This window comes from Halyomorpha halys, unplaced genomic scaffold (genome assembly GCF_000696795.3).
Source record: "Halyomorpha halys isolate HHAL.00 unplaced genomic scaffold, Hhal_1.1 Scaffold106.1, whole genome shotgun sequence".
In the NCBI taxonomy this organism is placed as follows: Eukaryota; Metazoa; Arthropoda; class Insecta; order Hemiptera; family Pentatomidae; genus Halyomorpha; species Halyomorpha halys.
In genome coordinates, this window is record NW_027111449.1 from 929119 (window position 1) to 949586 (window position 20468).

Here is a 20468-nt window from a genome sequence, read left to right on the forward strand (position 1 = left end):
TTTTAATACTTCCTTTAATTTTCTAATACTGTTTACTTTAAAATTATTTTCAAATGTAACTTATTTTAACTGTCATTCCCCACCAATTCTCTATAACATTCTGCCAAAAGTTCACTTTCGCACTGACTTCCAGTCTGTTAAGTATGCTTCCTATCTTGTTCATTATCTTCCTTTATTCTTGTCTCCCTCCCATCTTTTAGTTTGTACTGTATTTTATATTTCTTCTTTTTTTATCTGTCATTTTTTTCTGTTTTTAATCAATTATTTAAAAACTTTTGGTGTTCTTATCTAATTTTTACGTTTCACTGTACACCTTTTTAATTTTTCATGTTGACATCATTTAAGAGCTTGTATCATTTTTAGCCCTGATGAAGTCCTGCAACGTGGGCCAAAACGTTGGCTCAATTACATAGTTTAATCACTATTTGAGTTTTCCTTTGACCACACCAGGACCATCTTCCTTTCATTATTAAATACGGTCAATCAGCGATCTTCCAGTATGTCTCAAAAAAAGTAATTTGAATGAATGTTTTATTTATAACAAAGAGTGATACAAAACAAATTTCGATTATATCTAAGAAATTTCTTGCCGATACAAAAAATCTATATGATTTTTCCACCTTATGCTCCTATTTAAAATTGATTAAGTTTCTTCTAGGCAAATTAAACAGAAGAATCAAGTTAGGAGACTGTATCAGTCTCTAATTTGGTCATTATTACAGCATACATAATTTAGGAGGAGAGAGGAAACTACACTTGTTAATATTCTTAGTTTTAACTAACAATAACAAAGGATTTCTCAATGAAACCATAATTTGAAGAATACTTTTTATGAAAACTTCAATGATGTGTTTTAATCATATTTATAATGTCCAAAATTAAAATGCTCTGTCTTTAAAAACACTTTTTTTATTTGATTTTGAAGTTCTCAAATATGGTTCTACCATTGATGGTAGTTCAATATTTCCGGTTAGTTTACCTTATAAAATAAAATACATTGTCATCATCTTGTACCATTTTCTGTTTTTGACACCTCCAAAACTATCTTGAGTTTGCATGGTTAAAATTTTTTACCACATTTGACAGGATTTAACTCCTATTTCTGGAGTTCCATCAGAGGCACTTGAGAGAAACGTAGTGATAATTAATAAACCTGTGAAGAATGTCATGCAGCAAGGAACTGCAAATACTAAAGGATATATTATGAAGTATCCAAATGATCTTACATGGGAAAATCCATTAATGGGCTGGAAATCAGGGTATGGTTATTAAAAATTAAGTTTATAACTGTAGTGTCATTATAAGTCTAAATGTAGTGTTTAAATATACTCTAAATCAGAAATTTATTAATATATTAGTTTTGATAACGTAATCAGAAAAAAGTTGTTATGTTATGTTTTTTATTTCCAAGTAATAATTTATCAAGTGAAGATGTACTAAATAAACAAGTTGTGGTTTTTGACAGAGTAGCTTACTCCAAAAAATTAGTCTTTTTTATTTGCAATGTTGATTCTATAAAAATTCACCATTGAATATATAGTTAAGAACATCCTGTCAAATACAAGGAATGGCCTGTATAGGCTTTATTGGAGTGTTTCACACCATATCTACCAAGGCTTTAGAAGTGTTACCTAAACTCTTTATATAACAAATAAAGAAAACATATAGAGGCAGATGCCAATGTGGAATGGGAGCTTTGGATTCTACAAGATTCCCCAATGCTTGATAGAATCCTTACTTTAGACACTTAAGTCAGCTACTTGTACCCTAAGACATAAGATTGGATATAAGGCTCAGTGGAAATTTCAATAGACAATCTACCCTGTTTTACAGATGGATTGAGGAAAGATTAGACTTGTTTAGCAAGTGTAGGTGTGTATAAAGAAGATTTAGACATCAATTTAAGTATTTTGTTGGGTAAAGATTCCATTGTGTTCTAAGCAGAGGTATTTACCATAGGATTAGAAGTTACCTTTTGTAATAGAGCTGGGATTAGTATCTACTCAGACAGTCAGTCAACCTCTTCAAGGTGTTTTAGAATTCCACAATGGTGAGAGAATACAAGTAGCCATTGGAATCAGTTCCTTGTTTTGAGAATTAGTACTCGTTCAGGTACTTTGCCACAAAGAATCAAAAGTAATGACCTTGCAGGAATAGGTGCTTAAAATCCCTCCCAACAGACCAGAATCCCTATTAGATATCTCAAAACATCAATATAAAGAGGTCCTTAATTGTACATTGAGAAGAGCAGGCAAGGAGTGGGGAAATGTATTGGGCTTCGACTAGCCAAGCAGTACATTAAAAAGCTCTCCTTCTAAAACCAAGTATCTGCTAAGCCACATTCTAGGGATGGCGGGGGGAGGAGTTTAAATTACACAGTAGTAAAATACTTAGTAGGTACTCTTAATTGGGTAAAAATCTGGTACGAGATTCTGATCAAATCTAGTTTCAGTACTTTCTTATTAAGTACTGCACCCCCTGGCCCTTCCTAGATTGTCGTGGCACAGATTAAATTTTTTTAAATATAAATATTTATATAGTTTATGAGGAGGTTCTAAAAGTCAATATATATACTTTTGAAAAATTATTGTGGGGCGTCTCTTGAAAATAAGCCACATGGTAATTGAAAGCTTTGATTTTCAACATATAATATTTAATTTTTGTTTTTAACAGGGCCAGTTCCATACAAGATGTTGAAATAAGATTTCCAGCTAAAGAAAGTGCTGTTTACTTCGCCAAAAAAAATGGCTGGAAAGTGTATACCCCAAAAGAAACTCCAAAAAAAAATGTCAAGAGAGGTTATGGCATGAATTTCGCATGGAACAAAAGAACAAGAGTATCCACAAAATAATTAGATATTTATTCTGCTGAAATTATTGAAAAATGATTTAGCCTAATCTTGTTTTATTCCATTTAATCACCATATTATTCAGATTGTTGTTTATCTGGAAATTTTATTTTAAAAATTAGGATGTTTATTTTATTAAATTGTTCTTACTTTTGACTAATACCTTAAATAGTTATTAATAATGAAAATCTTTATGATTTTTTTTCTTAACAATAGTAACATTAAAGGAAATTCATTAAATTCCATCCACAACTTTTACTCATGAAAGAACTAAACTTTCCTTGGCATACCTATTTACAAAAACAGCTCATCAGATTAAGCTCAAATTTGAAGGAAAGTTGGGGATTAGCATAAAAATGGCCAAGTTTTATCAAATTTCATCCTATTTCATTTACGCACGTGCAAATGTATTTTGCTTTACACGCCTACATTTCAAAAATGGCAAGATTATTTTAAGACACATGTCCACATAACAAACCTGTGTTTTACCTTAGTACAGTATTTTAACATTAATACAGCTTCCTGACCATTTCATCTGGTTTGTTAAGTACATTATAAATGTTATCTATACTTCAAGGTTTAATAATAAATGTTCTTTTTTAATAAATTTGATTTGTCATTTGACTATAAAATCTGAAGGAATCATTTTTGACAAATAAAATTTACAGGTGTGACTGATAAAGTATAAATTTTTTTAAAATAATAATAAATAACAAATAAATTGTCTCCAGATAAGTAGTTCTTTGAGTTCCAAAGAAAAAATGGATGGATGGAGAAAATATGTATTTATAAGTAAAATATAAAAACGGTGAAATATTTAAAAATATGTAAAATAAAATTGGTTGAAATTTGTCACAAATATAATGAAATGATCACAGGAAGCATAAATATATATAGGAAGTTGTCAACAAAAATTCTATCCCTATCAGATACCCTTGAAACTACCAACACGTGTCTGGTGGTAGTGAAACAAAAATGAAATACACTCCCGTTCCCCATCCCTCACTAATGATCTTTTATAGTTTCAGGGAAAGAATAATACAGAAACAAATTATAACAAACTTTTTATCTTAATTATCAAAGTGAGTAAATTTAAAGCATAATAATTACAAAATGTGAGCGAAAGGATTACTCCTCTGTAGTTTTCTAGAGTTATAGGGAAAATAAAAAAAGAACTATAATAATTCATACTCATTCTTTGAAATTACAATACTTTTTTACAATATCCAGATCTTAAATAATGAGATCAAAATTTTTAACAATAACAAAATTAAGCATATATCTAAAAATAAGCAATTTTGAGTATATGAGGAGTTTTCCATCAAAAAATAATAAACCCACTTCTTGAAAATAAAGATTTTTTATTTATAAATTAAAGTTCTACAGCAAAAACTTGTTGAGTTTATTTCAAAATTTTAATTTTCTCCGGTCAATTAAGTGTTAAAAATCATTTTAATTTATTTACATCAGATGCTCCCATAATAATTTTTTAATGATAATATTCTAAAAGTGGAAGTATTAACTTATGAAAGGAAATTCCTCATGTTTAGATCTAATTATTAAATACATAAGAGACTTAAATGAAAAATAATTATCACAGATACTGCAGAAATTATCATAAATATACATACTTTTAAAAGATTAAATAAAATCTAAAATTATACAAGACAATAATTGCAGAATGAGGTATATAATTCATATTTCTTGAGGTATCCTATCCATCCACATTATAACACACATCTACCAAAACAAACTTTTTGAGATTTTATTTGATAATTTTGGCGGATCAATGTAGTTTGCTGAAACTGAAAATTAACTCCAGTTTATTCCATATAGTTTGTTATAAATCCATGATATAATGCCAATTTTGTCGCACAAAATCAAGAAAATCTTTCATATCACCTGGAGAACTCAACTGATCAACTACAAATATTGATCAAGTGAAAAAGAGGTCGACAAAATATACCAAACAGGCAAAGACTGGACTCTGCTAGGCCAATTGGAGAATTAGAGATGTAAGACAAAGTATTTGAATTTTTAAATACATTTCAGTGACTTCTTATTGATTTCAAATCAGACATACGCAAAGTTCATTTTTACCATCAGAATCATAATAAGATCATCTTCCCAATGATACCAAAAATGTTTGAATTGTGTCAAAGTATGGACGAGTAATAAAAATTTCAAGCTGATCTAGGAAAAGGTGGAAACAAATATACTCTTTCTGACAAGTGAGAAAAAGTTAAATTTGTCGTTGATTTGAATATAAGAGTTTTCCAAGCTGCTGAATGCTATGTAATATGTTTTTTTTTTTACCAATTTTACTACCATCTTGTTTGTTATTTATTCATTTCTTTTTTTTATGAAAACAAATTAAAATGCTTTATATACATATTTTATAACACATATGTAAACAAAAGAAACAATTGAAATTTTTATTATTTGTGCATCCTTTGCCAAAATTCAAATATTTAAAACATTGGTACCTAACAAAACCTAAGTTTTCTCCCATTCTCATGGTACAAATAAAGTATATATTTGCTTGATTTGAATGCAATAAAATGTCACATTAATATATTTAAAAAATAAATAAGTATATTACCTTATATCTCAAATTCGAATTGACCTGTTAATCTGATTTGTGCCATATGATATATTTTAATGTCCTTTTGAAACAATACTATATAAATGTGATGAGTCACATCAAGCTTGGAATGGATGCATAAGATAAGACTATCTGGCAAAGACTTGTTGAGGGGTACATCTGTCTGTTGTATTCTAAGGAGTTTGATAATTTGATACAATAAAAATTTGAAGTTGATTAGGTGCTATGAAAGATTTTCTTGATTTGGAATAAAATTGAGTTTATTTGCAGCTTGAGCACATCAAAAGACTTTTAGATCAAATCAAAATTTTTGTTGTAGACCTTTGTTATTGGTCAAGGCAATAATTCCATTACATTTATGTGCCAATACTTGATAAGAAATCTTGAACAAGGTTTATGATTAAGGAAAGAAAGTATCTATTAGTTTTACTTCCATTTTTTTCTTTGTACACTAGTATACATGTCTATAATAAAATAAAATGTCTACAAATGATGTTAACTACTTGATTTGTTTAAATTATAGATTAATCTTATTCAATAGGGTTTTTCATTCAAATACAAGAACTGCCTTAATGCAGCTGGCTTGTGTTCTCCAGCGTCCTAATATAAAAAAAATATGATTTTAGTCAATGAGCATATAAATATGAAATATTCAATTGTCTTTAATTACAATTAAAATATATTGTTTTCATTGCAACTGTACAAGAAACGAATGAAACTGGACTCAAATAAGATAAAACATAATAGTTTTCCAAAACTACAATCTGAGTAATCCACACATGACCAATTTTGATTTGATGAATATAGAGGAGGAATTTTAACTTAATCAAAAACACTAATGAATTGATACTTTATGAGATGATATTAATCTATAGTTATTTTTAGTAAACTATATAATTAAAATTTAAAAATTACTTTATAATTAGAAGCAGCATTTTTCATATCAATAGAAACTTCTATAACAGTTTCCAAATTCATGTTTGCTCAATAGATAAATTCAAATTGATAGAATTTCGTCAATAGCTGTTCTTAGCATATATTATCTTAAGTACTATCTCTTTGTTTTCCTTTTGCATTTTCAATTTTACGATTTCTTCTCCTGAAAATGACATTTTTTTAAAAAATAACTGTCAATTAAATAAAAATATGGCAGTTAGTAATAAATAGGCATGTAAAAGAGATTAATACTTTTTCTTTTCATGGGACAATGCAGACCATGAATATCTTTGGCTTGTGGTATTGGTTTTACAGGTATTTATAGCTGGGGGGGGGGGAGGGAGGAACAAATAACCTGGTGGGGTTCTCCGGAACCTCATGTTACTACTAACTACCATTTCCATGGTTGAGCAGTAGGACAACCTACCTCCATAACTGGTCTCCCTCTGGTGGTCAGAAATGACCAAATAGGGAGTAAAATAAATATATGTAAAAACAAAATCCCATAACCAGTCCCTTTGGGGTTGATTCAACACCTGTCCTTCCTACCTACTCAATTCGGCCCAAAGGACTGACAAATTTTGTTTAGAACAACGAATTATGATTCTTCATATAGATATGGACTCCATAAAAGTTGCTTCATATCATCAACTTTCCAATGATACACCCATTAGATAGCAAAAACAATATGAGGACCTAGTATTTTTTTGTACTGGTTTTGATATCCCTTACCTAGGTCTTTTTTTGTCAATGTTTAAAAAGTGGGTTACTACTGCATACACAATGTTATTCATAAATAGAATCAGAAGTGAATTGTTTTGATGAATAAGTTTCGGTGTGCAAAAAAAGGTATGAAAAAATTGTAGAAAAAACTACTTATGAGACATGTATATTTTGACCCATGTTGCTGGTCTTTGTCAGGCCTGAATTGATGCGGATAGTGGCTAACTCTGTTTTTGCTCTAGTAAACAAAAAGATTTATTTGTACGGAAAAGTTTTTAATGTTTCTCCAACAATTTTACAATTTACTTATTAACTATGAGGTAGTTAAAACACTAAGGTAAATAGAAAATAAAGTGAAATCAAATAATACATAGACTGTCCATTTAGTAATCTCCATTACAGCGGTATAAGTATGGTTAGGGAGGCTCAGACAGCCAAGTTTTGAGACCTCCTTCTTATACAAAATTTTAAGATGTGGCTGGGTAATGTACATGATAATACAATGGCAGTGATTTAATTTGTTAGTATAACTACACATAATAAAATTTTACATTGTGATTTATTATTATACTGGGAAAATACAAAACTTCCATTATTAAGCCACTTTGGCTGGAGACCTGTGTTATTGGCCACGTTATTTACACTTCTGCACCAATGATTTGAAGTTTTATTTTATTTCATTTCATTGAAGAGAGTATTTCATTTAGCTAAAAAAACAAAGAATGAAAAATAAGATATAATTCTTAGCAGTAAAATATAAACCATATTTTTATCATCAATATGGCATAGATCAAAGAATACAATGCTTTTTGTATGAAGTTATAACAAATCTACTCATATTGCAAGATTTTTAGTAGTTGACCATAAATAATTATTGAACGAATATGGTCCGCCCCGTGGTTGTCAAAAAATGGTACTCAAAAATAACAGAAAAAATGTTTATTAGACTCTCATTGGAAGTTTTCATCTGGCTAATCAGATGTTGTCTACCCACATTGACTCAGTCAAGATGGAGACCTGGAATGTGGGTTGAAATGTTGGTGTCGAACAAATAATTTTTCCTGCTTTTTTTTTAGAGTACCCTTTTCTGACTGCACCCAGAAACTTAATTTGTAAAACAATCCACTTCCAATTCTATTAGTGAATAACATTGTGTATACAGTAGTAATTTACTTTAGAAACATTATTGGGAGAAAAAAGTTAGGTACAAGATAGCTAACTATCAGGCAAAAAAAATAATAGGTACTCGTATTGTTACAGGTATCAAATCTTTTTCTGACCTACCAACCTCAATTTATCTTTGAAATTGAACTAGTTTTGCAAAGGTGGATAAGCTGTTGACTAACTGAAGAATTGAAGCAACAATATATAATAAGTTAATTTGAAAGAGATGGTCAGGGTTGTGGTCAAGAAGGATGAAAGAAAACAAAGTTAAAAATTTGATAACTATTTTTCTTTCTTCATGACTATAGCTCTGACCATTTTCTTTAAATAGATCCATTTGAATAGATATTTATTTAGGTACAAATGTGTTTTATTTCAATACTAACATTAAACATGGAGGTTATACATGTTCTTTCAAATGGCATCATAATTTTTGAGCTATGAAAACTTGTTTTAAATTTATGCAACTTTTTACCCATTCTGATTTTTGCTTGAAGTATGCAAAATCAAGTGACGGATAATATACATCTTTGTGTTAATGTCTCATCCATTTTCTCAATTTTATTTGTTACCACTACAAGAATAAAACATTCAAAATTCCTCCATTACCAATGGCATTTGTGTACTTTAAGTCATATAATGGAATTATAATTTCAATTTTTTCCATGTTACTCCATTCCTCGTCCATCAATGGGCATGGTATGAAGAACTTCATCCAATAATTGTAGTGCTCTGTGCAAATGAACCTAAAAAAAATTTTAAATTAGTAAAAATGTAGTTGCTAAAATTACTTCATAACATCGATTATATTGAGTTTTACGAACTGAATTAAAATCAAATGCCAACCATAAGATTCCACCTGATAAGTGAGTAAAAATATTGTGAAAAAATATCCTTTACCAAATTGTCATTCATACCTAATTGACCTGATTAAACTCAACACATACTCTGAAGATAAACTTCCTAACCTAAATGTTTGTTTTACAATCCTTAAAATAATTAACGTTTTTTTAAACAAAAAAAATTTAATAAAATATATGTGTCAGGAGGTTGACATTCTCTAGCCACAGTAAACCTTACTTAATATCCAGCTTTCACTGCAACATACACAAATATGGATTGTATTTATATATTCTAGGATTAGCCTGGATAGTCAGGGTTACAGCACTGTCTGTGGTAGTAGAATTGTCCAGGATTTTTGGCTGAGTACCAAGAAAATATAATTTGCCCTCAATTGATAAAAACAATGAGGAAGCTATATTGATACATATATTTAACAGACCTTTTTTATCCCATCTCTATTTCTGCAAGCTATTATAGGAAACAGCTTATAAAACACGAGATAGGTTTTTCAATAGATTTATTTTACTAAATAAGGCAAATATATTATTAATAGGAGGAAAACTTAGTAGCTTTTAAGAGTGAGGTTATGTCATGAACCTGAACTATTTTAACCTACTTTTAATAACTGAGATTATCATTTGTGTTAGTTATCTTTCCTAACATAGTAACCTCTTATCATATGTTATTTAGTATAAACCAAAATCACCGATCTATTATTCTTAATATTCTTGCTAATAGTTGAGATCACTAGAAGAGAAACAATAATAATAGTTAAACAACTTTCTTATAATGAGTATTAAACTTTTATGATTTCAAAAATAAGGAGGCAGTATGATTTCAGGATTGGTCATTTAAATAAATTCATCTATGTAAAAAAGATAAATAAATCTACCCACAATTGATCATAAAGAATTGAAACTCACTTCAAGCCAGCATGGAGTAGCTTTTATGGAACTTCTGGGGTAATCAGGGCCCCATCCTTTAATGAAACTTAAACGTAAAATGCACAGCCTTCTTAAGTCGTCAACTCCGATACTTGCAGCAGAGCTTAAGCCTAGGACATAAAATTAATACAATGATATAGATTTTTGTAAGCTGGAATAAGTAAAAAAAGTGTTGTTAAATCCAAAATTTTATTTTATTATTTGCCAACAAGATGGTAGCAAGTGATTTAAAAGAAGATTAGTTTACAATTCTCAGTTATTTTGACAAAAAGAAAAGGACTTGGCATTATTGTAATTGTAAAAGAAAGGAGGCTATTCAGTATACAAAAAGACACATAAAAACACTGCTATGTCCAGTACACCACAGACGGAGTTCTTATGGCAGAACTATCCATTAAAAATTGAGTGAATGATTGATATATTAGTTGACATAAATATTTATCTATGATAGTACTATAGTTTAAGATAAAAATGATTTTAATTAATACAGTTAAGGTAAATTTTGTTTTAATTACTTAACAATTAACAGAGACAGATTTTAGGAAATTACATAATATTTTACATAATAGTCTCTATTAATGTTAGGAGGATAGGGATTAGGATTTTAAGTAAGTTCTAATAGCTATCAGGAAAACCTGTTTAGAAAATAGATCCACTTCCATTGAATTGATTTCAATCTCTAATTTTTTTTTTTATTTTATTAATAATTTTATTTATTTCATAGTCTTTTATTTTATTTTTAAAACCGTGACTTAACGCAATGCTGAAAACCTCAGTTTCAATTTTATTGCCTCACTATTTACATCAATATTATTCAGTGAGGATCTAATGTAGGTGAGGAATACAAGAATTATGTAAAACTTTTTTCTTTAACACTGCTTTTTCTGTACTTTTATAAACAATAACAGTTAAGTCTGAAGCACTAAACCAAAACTTTCAAATTAAAAGTTATATTGAAAGAAAAACTCATCAACTTACTAACAGCCGGAGCAATTCCTCCAACACTGTGCGGCCCAGGAATGTGGCCAGCAACTGCAGCTGCCTGAGCTGCAGCTGCTGCTTGTGCTGTAGCTGCTTGTTGCTGCATTTGCGTATGACACTGCCTCAAATCGAAAACCTGGAAAAAATGAATAGCAATAACTTAAGAGAATGGAATCAGATACGGGGGTGGTCTGAAAAGTTTCTGACTTAACAAAAATACAAGACAATTTTTTTTTTTTCAACATAGTCTCCTTGTAACTCTACACACTTCTCCCAGCGATGATCCCATCTCTGTAACCCATCCTAAAAGTATTTAGCATTTTTTTCTGCAAAATAATTGTTCATAAAGGTGATTGCCTCTTCATTTGACAAAAATCTCTGTCCTCCGAGGGAAATTTTTAGATGAGGGGACAAAAAGAAGTCGCTTGGGGCTTTGATTGAGATTTGGTGAGTAAGGCGGATGGTCAAGCAGTTCAAACCATAATTCGTGGATTTTTGCCATGGCAACCACTGAGATGTGAGAAGGCACCTTTTAATCGATTAAAATAACTCCATGACTATCACAAAAAACAGTCGCCATCACTTTCCCAACCGAGAAAACAGTTTTTGATTTTTTTTTGGAGCTGGTTCCTCCTTTGCAGTCCACTATTTGGACAGTATTTTTGTTTTGAGCTTATAATAGTGTATCCAAGTTTCTTTTACAGTAATTAATCAGCGCCTAAACTTGGATTTATTGTACCTAAACTGCGCCAACAAAGCGTTGGAAATGTTCATTTGAACACATTTTTGGTCTAACGTGACCAAACGCACCATCCAACGTCCAGACAGCTTTCTCATTTCTAATGTTTTTTTTAACATGTTCATAGCCTCTGCTATCTCTCTCACTTTAATTCGGCAGTCATCTAGCACCATTTAGTGAACTTTGGTGATGTTTTTGTCGGTAGTTGCAGTTTTTGGACGTCCCAAACGTTCATTGTCTCCCAAGCTCTTACGGCCATGTTTAAATTCAGCAGCTCAAAATTTCACTGTAGTAAATGGTGTTGAGTCCCCATACAAAGAATCCAACTCATCTTTGATTTGTGTAGGCAATATTGCCTTTCAAAAAACAAATATTTAATGACAGCTCGATACTCGATTTTGTCCATTTTCACAAAAACACTCACATCAACTCACTCAAACGACTGTTTCATAAATACTGTACATCCAAAATGGCTGAAACTTTGGTGGGTAACTGTCAACAGATGAACAACAAAATTTACTTGCTTTTATTTATGAGTGCTGCCATCTTCACATTGCGGTCGGAAACTTTCCTGACCATCCTCGTAAACTCAGAAAATCTGCAATCGTAATTCAAAGAGTATTCATGCAAAAATTTGGCATAGTATTAATGATATGCTTTCTATAAACTATTTTGCAATTTAATACTGAAACTATTACTTAAATTGTGTTACCTCGTATAAAAGGGAATAAAATACAAAATACGATTTTTATATAATTTAATAACCTAAAAATCAATGCATCATTTTAGAGACATCTAGTAGATTAGAAAAAATTAGATAGGTATCCTACAAAGTGATAGTTGAGATGAAATCCACTGACTTTTTATTTTTAAATCATGATAAGAATTTTTTTGGACTTACACGATACACAACTCAAGCAACAATCAGTTGTTATTTACTTTGATACAATCAATGGATCCTTTTGATTGTCTTAAAGATATTTGGAAAATTATAAATACATACTACATAAATAAAATACTGATTGTTGAGTTTCATGTTGTATCCTTAAATAGTTGATAAGGAAAAACATGGCTCTAAGCCAAATTTTAAAATTTAAATTCAATTAATAACCCATAAAATGCTCAAATATATAAACTTGAATCACTGAAAAAGAAAAAAAAAAAGACACAATTTCCAAATTTATTTTATTTTAAAATAACTAATCTCTTAGATGAAAAAATAAAAGAATAATATAAAAATAAAATAACCTTTATATATGCAGATGGATAAATCTTGTGAACTGCATCTCCGGGTGATCTTCCTGCTTCCCGATCAAGATAGTAGGACTGCACAAAGACAGAATGATCAGAGAGACACCTCAACCACACATCACCTTCTCCCCTCAAATCGAGTTGAATGCCTTTACCAATGTGTAACCTATAAAATTTAAGTCACTTTCAATTAATATTTTACTTTATTAATTTCATGGAAAAATAGCAAAAATAAGAAATTTCATTTGTTAACACATAAAAATAGTTTAAACTTAGATAGATATATATTGTAATCCTTACAAAGGTCCAGAAAATAGTTTGCATGTAATTGATGCTATGTCATAAAGTCTATTATACAAAAATGTCATTTAAATAGAGTTCGATAAACCTAATTCAGCTCAAAACAAAATTACCATAATTGATGGTACATTAAACATGGTAGAGATGTTTGCACATTTTTTTCCATATTCTTATGAATGTATTTCATATAGCAAAATTTTACTATATTACTTTTTTCAGAAAACGAAAAAATACATTACCTAGTCCGTTCACTTTGTTCTTTACGATGCACGTTACTTAGCGCTCCAAGGCAAAACCTATTAGCTCCTTCAGGATTAACATAGCCATCAACAGTAACACAAGGTGAAGAAGAGGGAACTTTGAAAGTCTCTCCTACTTGTGTATCAAGTTCAAAGTAAGCAATGGAACACCAATGCTCAGGGGCTGGTTGACTCGATAGCAAACCTCCGATTCCCATTTCAGATGTCACTCCATGATTCCCTAGATAAAAAACAAAATATATAAATAACAAATATTCAAGTAAATAATAATTTTATTAATTATTTTACATAACAATTTACATCCTCATCTCCATTCTTTTATAATATAACAACAGGGGCAGTGTAAGACTCCAACGGGAGTCTTGGGCCGACGTAATAAAGGAAAAAAAAATTATTTTACAGATAGCTTCATTATAAAAATGAATTTTTTCTAGTTCATATTAATTAAAAGATTTAGAATACTGCAAATGAGAAATTTAACAAATTTTCACTTTGTCCTAGAAAACTGTTTAATTTCAAGCATTAACAAAATTTCTAAATCTTCACTTTCTTTTCATAAACCTCATAATGAGCCAACAGATACCAAATATCTTGTTCATTCTGCTGATATCCAACCCAACCTCCTTTTCACTGAAGATAGGCAGGTATAACAACATAAGATTACACATTTCTTATACAAAAGAGAAATACTTGAGTAGCAGGTACCGGTTGTATTACACATATAAGAAAATTCTTAATAACTTGGACAAATCATTTTTAAGGTGTCTCCTTGATAGTGAACTAAAGGCCGAAACATCGGAAAAAAATAAACAAAGTTGAGAGATAAGGATCAAAAGATATATGTGTTTTGATTGAAGTTACTCACTCTCAAACAAATAATTAATATATAATAAATTAACTTACTTTTTAATTTCAAGAATAAATAATAAAAATATAATAAACAATTTTTTTGTATTGTATTAAAATATACAAATATTTGGTGATAAAAAAAGATATTTTGTTCTTGGTAATGAATTGTAACTAACTGATTTCAGTTCTTAGTATAATAGACTGGTAGCCTGACCTAGTTCAGAGCTTCCTTTAAACGGAATCATCTCAATAGAAATATTTTGTTTGTTTTAGTTTAATGACCGAATTATAACATTCTTAGAGGAGAAGAAATTCCAATTTATTATTATTGTAATATATTCAATTAGAAAATTCCATTGCTTACAGTATGTATTTTGAAGAGGCTGGGGTGGAGGCGGCTGCATACTTTGAGTATAAGTAAGAGTGTAACCGCTCCATGTTGCTTGCTGGGTAGGAGTCACATAACCCTCACTTCGTCCCTGTCCAGGGCTTTGAGAATTTGTTCTCCCAACATTAGAATTGTCATTCACTAAAAAAAAAAAAAAAAAATATATCAGAAAAGTATTAATCGAGAAACACACAAAACTAAGCCAAAAAGATTTACTTTCCAAAAAAAAAGGAAGAATTTTGGGCTGGCCACAAAATATACACAAAATATGTGAACAACAAGAAAGTATGTTTTAGTCAAAACTTTTTCCTACTTTTTACCATAGAACTCCACTTATCTATTTGAGTTGGAACCGAGACATTGTCAGTTACTTCAGAGCATAAAAAAGAAAAAATCTCCAATATTGATTTAACTTAAATATTTTGTAAAAATTAAATTGAAAAATAAAACTTAATATCTCTGACTTTAAGCAATAAAAACTGATGATAAAAATTCCCGGACATACATTTCTTATTGCTTAGCTTAGTTTTTTATGTGGGGAAGAGCAGAACTGTGACAGCAACAAGGATTTAGGGAAAATAATCCAATGTGGGAGAGGAAAAATCCTTCCACAAAGTCATCTGTCTTTTATTTTGACTTTTACTAAATACTAAAAGGGAAATAGAATTCAAAAGCCTGAAAATATTATTTTTCTCTGTACTTATAAAAATATCGACATATTTTAACTCATATTATGAACAAAACTCATAAATTACTTACCGATTGGACTTCCAGGAGTGTCTATAGAAGATTGTGACATAGGAGAATAAAATGCTGGTTGGGCCATTTGAGAATCAGTAGGGGATACAAGAGCAGGAGTTGTGCTGGTTACCAAAGTGCTCCCACCTCCTGGATTATTGTTTCCTGTAATATGAAATGATTCTATATCTTCAAGTCTAAATGAATTTTAAAGGTCCACTGAATAAATATTCATTAACTGAACAATAGGGAGTCCTCCTCATCATGAAGAAAAACTATGTGATATTACTTAACAAAACAAATTGATAAAACTCGTACTTTGGTAGCTAGTTTAAAATCTCCTAAGAGGTTAAAGGTTTGACCCTACTTCAATTGTTAACCTCAATAGGCAAAAACAAATACAGATGGCCAAAAAATAATGTAAGAGACAACGTGTCAGAATTTTTAAAACAAAATTCTCTCAGGAGAAGTAAGGCTGAAATTGGTACAAATTTCAAAGAAACTATTCTATGGGATAACAAAAACATATCTCATTTTTATCAAAATTTGAACTTACATTTTTGTAAATATTGATTTATGAACATATTTGCATTCTCCAGAGTCAAATTTATTAGATGAGATAGTAGTGTAAATTATAACTGTTATTAGCCGCACAACAGCAGCACTTTTATGATACGCATGGGAAATCTTTATGATGGTTGTGGAAACAGTGGTTTTACACAACTTTTTTCCCTCAAGGAGTGGTCAGTAGGTATGGCAATTTTTAAAAAGTACCTGATTATTGAATAACCTTTTTTTTTTTTTTTCAAGAAACAAAACATTTTTGAATTTAATGATTGGAGAAGTTTGTCAGGGTGTGCGGTCAGCAAAGAACAACATAAATAAACAAAACCATATTTATTTATTTTATGCCTACCTTCTATGCCATAACCCCTGATGAAGACCAGAAACTCAGGTCGAAACGTCGGCATAAAATAAATAAATATGGTTTTGTTTATTTATGTTGTTCTTTGCTGACCACACCCCCCGACAAACTTCTCCAATCATTAATCTAAGGTCAACTATCTAAACCTCATTTTTGAATTTAGAATGATCATCATCCCCCATGCTGCGGAAACAAGGTCTTAGCTATCTACAGAGAGATCATGAAACCACTGACGACCCTATACCACTGCCGGATAATGAAGAGAATATCAATGAGATTAATGAGTCTATCTCAGATATACACAACATTTACAGTTTATCATCACGAGCATGTCAAAACACTACACTAAAATAATTGCAAGCAACATATATACTTAATACAAACAAACTAGCAGTAATAAGATTAAAAAAAAAATTACATTAATAACTCACTATGTAAATTTTGTGAGTGTGGTGGTGAAGCCTGTTGGCTCCATGCGGACCTGGATGGTTCTTTCATTCCCCTTGGCGGTTGCCTTTCTTCCAACTTATTGCTGAGATAACTTCTTCCTTCACCACCAACACAAAATGAGCCTACACGATTGCCATCAACCACAAAACAAGTGCAATAAAGGAAATTAATGCTTATTAAAAATAAAAAAATAAAATAAATAAAGGCTTAGTGAACCCAATGATTTAATGCAAGTAGGAAAAAAAAAGTAATAAATTATAAGAGCTTAGATTAAAAAACAGTGCAAATAATGCAATAAAAAATTTAACATACCATTTCCATTCCAAACAGAAAGACACTACTCCTATTAAATTAAAACATTCATAACAAACAGAAAAAATGTTGATAAATAGCTATTTTATCATACCATAATGCTCCACATAAAAAATAGAACTGGCTGAATAACTATTGAAACACCTATGATATATCAAATTTGGAAACACTGGAGTGTACAACCATTTTTTCTTCTCCAGAATTTCATGCAACAATAAACAAAAGCAATAAAGCATATAGAAATGTAAAATTTTCTAAAACAAACCATGAATAGGTTGTGGATGGAACTGAACAGGTTGCTGAGCATGGTGCTGTACAGTAACTTGATCTTCAACTTCAGACGTACCTGGTACAACACTGTACTCATCCTTCAATACTCGACCAGATCCTGACTGTAAGCTCAGACCAGATAAATCTAGTAACAAAAATCGAAGTTGCTAATATATCTTATAGAGGTTATTTAAATTAAACAAAAAATTACTAAATATAGAATAAACGACAACTAAAGTTTAGATTGAATGCATAAATGGCAGGTAATGAACTAAAAGGTAAATAATACGGATAATTATTTCTGAACTTTTTAGATTTTTTTTTTATTTTAACATTTGTAGTTTTCAAATATTGACAATTTATGCTCTCAGGAACTTACATTCTGTGATATGAAACCAATAACAAGTAAAGAATAATTAATCTATAATAAAATACTATTACATCTTTTTGAGCTTGGATTATTTCAAAACATTCATGTAGTATCGCTAAGTAATTATAGCTATCACATTTAAAAAACTCAAATGAGTAGTTCACTAAAAAGATTTTATATACTTACAAACAACTAAAAAGATTTTATATACTTACAAACAACTAAAAAGATTTTATATACTTACAAACAACTAAAAAGATTTTATATACTTACAAGCAAACAGGTTAAATACATTATCCTCCTTGTTACTACACCATAGTCGATTAATTACATTAGTTCATAACTAACTTTCTATATACAACTTACAGCTTACATTTAAATGAGTGAAGCAGAGGAAATTATTAATATTTAAAAAAAAAAAATTGATATTACAAAAATTGTATTCTAACTGAAGGAGATCCTCTGAACACAGAACAGCCATAATACAGTGAGAACAGGCATTTGACTGCGATCAGAGAATTGAGTATATTATAATTATCTTCTCACAGAAAATTTGTTTATCAAATGCTGGCTCCCTCCTCTGTAATACAAACTTCTAGCTATTTCAGTAATATTTGAGGTAATAGAAATCTGCTACTGTATTTTTCTAAAAGCTAGTAGAAAATACAATTAAGATTTATACTTTGTCAACATTTCTGGCCATTTTAATTATTTTAGTTTTTTTTTAATCAATAGGAAGTTGGAAGGGCTAGATTTCTGGACACATTGTTTCCAGAAAAAGGAAAAGGATGGCATCAGCACAATTCCAGGGCATGTGGCTACTATACGAACCAGGAACTTGACACAAGTTATAATTTTACAAGATGATGTTGATAATTAAATTTAAGTGGATTATAGCACTTAAGGTCATCAAATTGATCCATGGTAACAAAAATTAGCATATTATATAACAGTATTTGAATATTGCTGAAACGATAAAATAGCTAGAAAAAGGTAGGTTTTAAATATTAATCACAAATGGATGAAAATAGGTTAGTGTAAACAAAGTATTCCCATTAGGCACCCTAGAAGTCTAATAAATTATTGAGTTCACATTTGAGTAAATCCCCAGTCTATATTCTGAAGTATTACCTAATTATATGTTGAAGTACCAACTTAAAATTATGAATAACTTTGCTAGTTTATAATACCTAATACATAACAAACATACCTATGCCAGGAGACACAACTCTTTCATAGTGGTAAGGGTTGACGCAAACAGAATCACACTTGAGATCAAAAGCAAACTGGCAGTCTTTGATATGTTTCAATTCATTCTTATGAAGATCTGGCCATCGCCATATCTTAGCATAAATCACATGAGGAAAACCTTTCCTTCCAGCAACCTAGAAGAAAAACCAATTTAAGAAACAGAATAACACAAAGCTATTATGCTGCATTGCTAAACTAACCTGAAGTCGCCCATCTAAAGTTCTCTGAATAGTGACACATTTACTATGATTAGAACCATTAGTTGTGATCGCTGTAATCAAGCTGTCAAGTTCATCTCTTTTCTCCTAAAGAATATTTTAAAACAGAATTAAAAACAAATAAAAATTATATTAATGATAACTGGAATCTGATTAAAATTAGTAACTAACCTTAAGTTTTTTTACCAAACTTTCTATGGCTCGCTTAGAAAATCCTTCTGATTCACCTCCTTGTCGATGACACATAAGACTGTGGACAATGCTTAAACAAGCATCCGCTGATGTAGGTGTACTAGTAACAGTCATTTTCTTTGTAGAAAAATAATTATGAACAGACTAAAGAGCATCTGTATTGAACCAGAAAAATAAATCATAAATGAGGCTTGTAAAACTAATTTACACTGAAAAAGCCAATTTAGAAAGACTTTTTCAGGATATTAGCATCTCTCAAATCAATAACTCAAAGTAGGTTGCTGAGATAAAATAAGTATAAATATAAAATAGCTAATAATTAACAACCCACAAGAAGTTAAATAAATACACTACACAATTTAATAAAATTTCTATCTCTGTTTACAACAAAGTACATTCATAAGGCTACAACAACGAAGTATACAAGGTTAGGTATAGCTCTACAAAACAGACGAGCTATATAACTCTACTCTCCTTCCAAGCAGAAGTGGGAAGTTGGCCACGCCTCCGAAGCTACGATTTACGTAGACGAAAATAAGGATGTCCTAATTTAATGGAATTATCTGTAAAACCTTTTAAATGATCGCAAATTTGAACTTGATAGAGGTTGAAAATAATGATATTTCTAATAATTTGGTTATCAACAATGAAAATACATTTAGTCGTTTTCGGGAAATCGGTGTTCAAGTCCTGTTCTCTTCAAACTGATTAATGTGACTTTGATTAGAAAGGATTCCAAAATACATATACTATTAAAAAGAAAGAAACGGAAAATAAGATTTAATAAACTAAATTTTCATTATAGAAGATGGATGATTTTTTTTTTTTTTTTTTTTTTTTTCGGCCAAGACTCCCGTTGGAGTCCTATACTGCCTAACCATGGTTGGGGGTCAAAGTTCTTCATTTTGTGG

General features: G+C 30.2%; 2 protein-coding genes across 5 annotated transcripts in view; one reads left to right on the top strand and one right to left on the bottom strand.

Annotated features, from left to right (window-relative positions):
- The window catches only part of LOC106677671 (NADH dehydrogenase [ubiquinone] iron-sulfur protein 4, mitochondrial), a 5570-nt gene extending 2673 nt beyond the window's left edge, over nt 1-2897 (top strand). The window contains exons 3-4 of the mRNA XM_014415729.2: nt 1087-1259; nt 2674-2897. Coding sequence (XP_014271215.1) covers nt 1087-1259; nt 2674-2851 — 351 coding nt within the window. The 3' untranslated portion in view covers nt 2852-2897. The remainder of the gene's footprint in view (nt 1-1086; nt 1260-2673) is intronic.
- Nucleotides 2898-3093: 196 nt separating this feature from the next.
- LOC106677672 (mothers against decapentaplegic homolog 4) lies at nt 3094-20320 on the bottom strand. Of its 4 annotated transcripts, XR_010843952.1 has the most exons (14): nt 19537-20315; nt 19348-19452; nt 19107-19281; nt 17522-17671; nt 16926-17066; nt 15591-15734; nt 14808-14972; nt 13574-13814; nt 13032-13200; nt 11042-11180; nt 10043-10173; nt 8886-9022; nt 6369-6552; nt 3094-6053 (listed from the first exon to the last, which is right to left on the bottom strand). XR_010843952.1 is itself a non-coding variant. In XM_014415730.3 (12 exons), the coding sequence occupies exons 1-12, from the start codon at nt 19669-19671 to the stop codon at nt 8945-8947; spliced, it is 1773 nt and encodes a 590-aa protein (XP_014271216.1). In that variant the 5' UTR covers nt 19672-20316; the 3' UTR covers nt 6559-8944. The 4 variants fall into 4 exon arrangements, 1 of the variants encoding a protein (XP_014271216.1); XR_010843954.1 differs by lacking the exon at nt 16926-17066 and having other exon boundaries at nt 19537-20320; XR_010843953.1 differs by lacking the exon at nt 6369-6552 and having other exon boundaries at nt 19537-20316.
- Nucleotides 20321-20468: the final 148 nt, after the last annotated feature.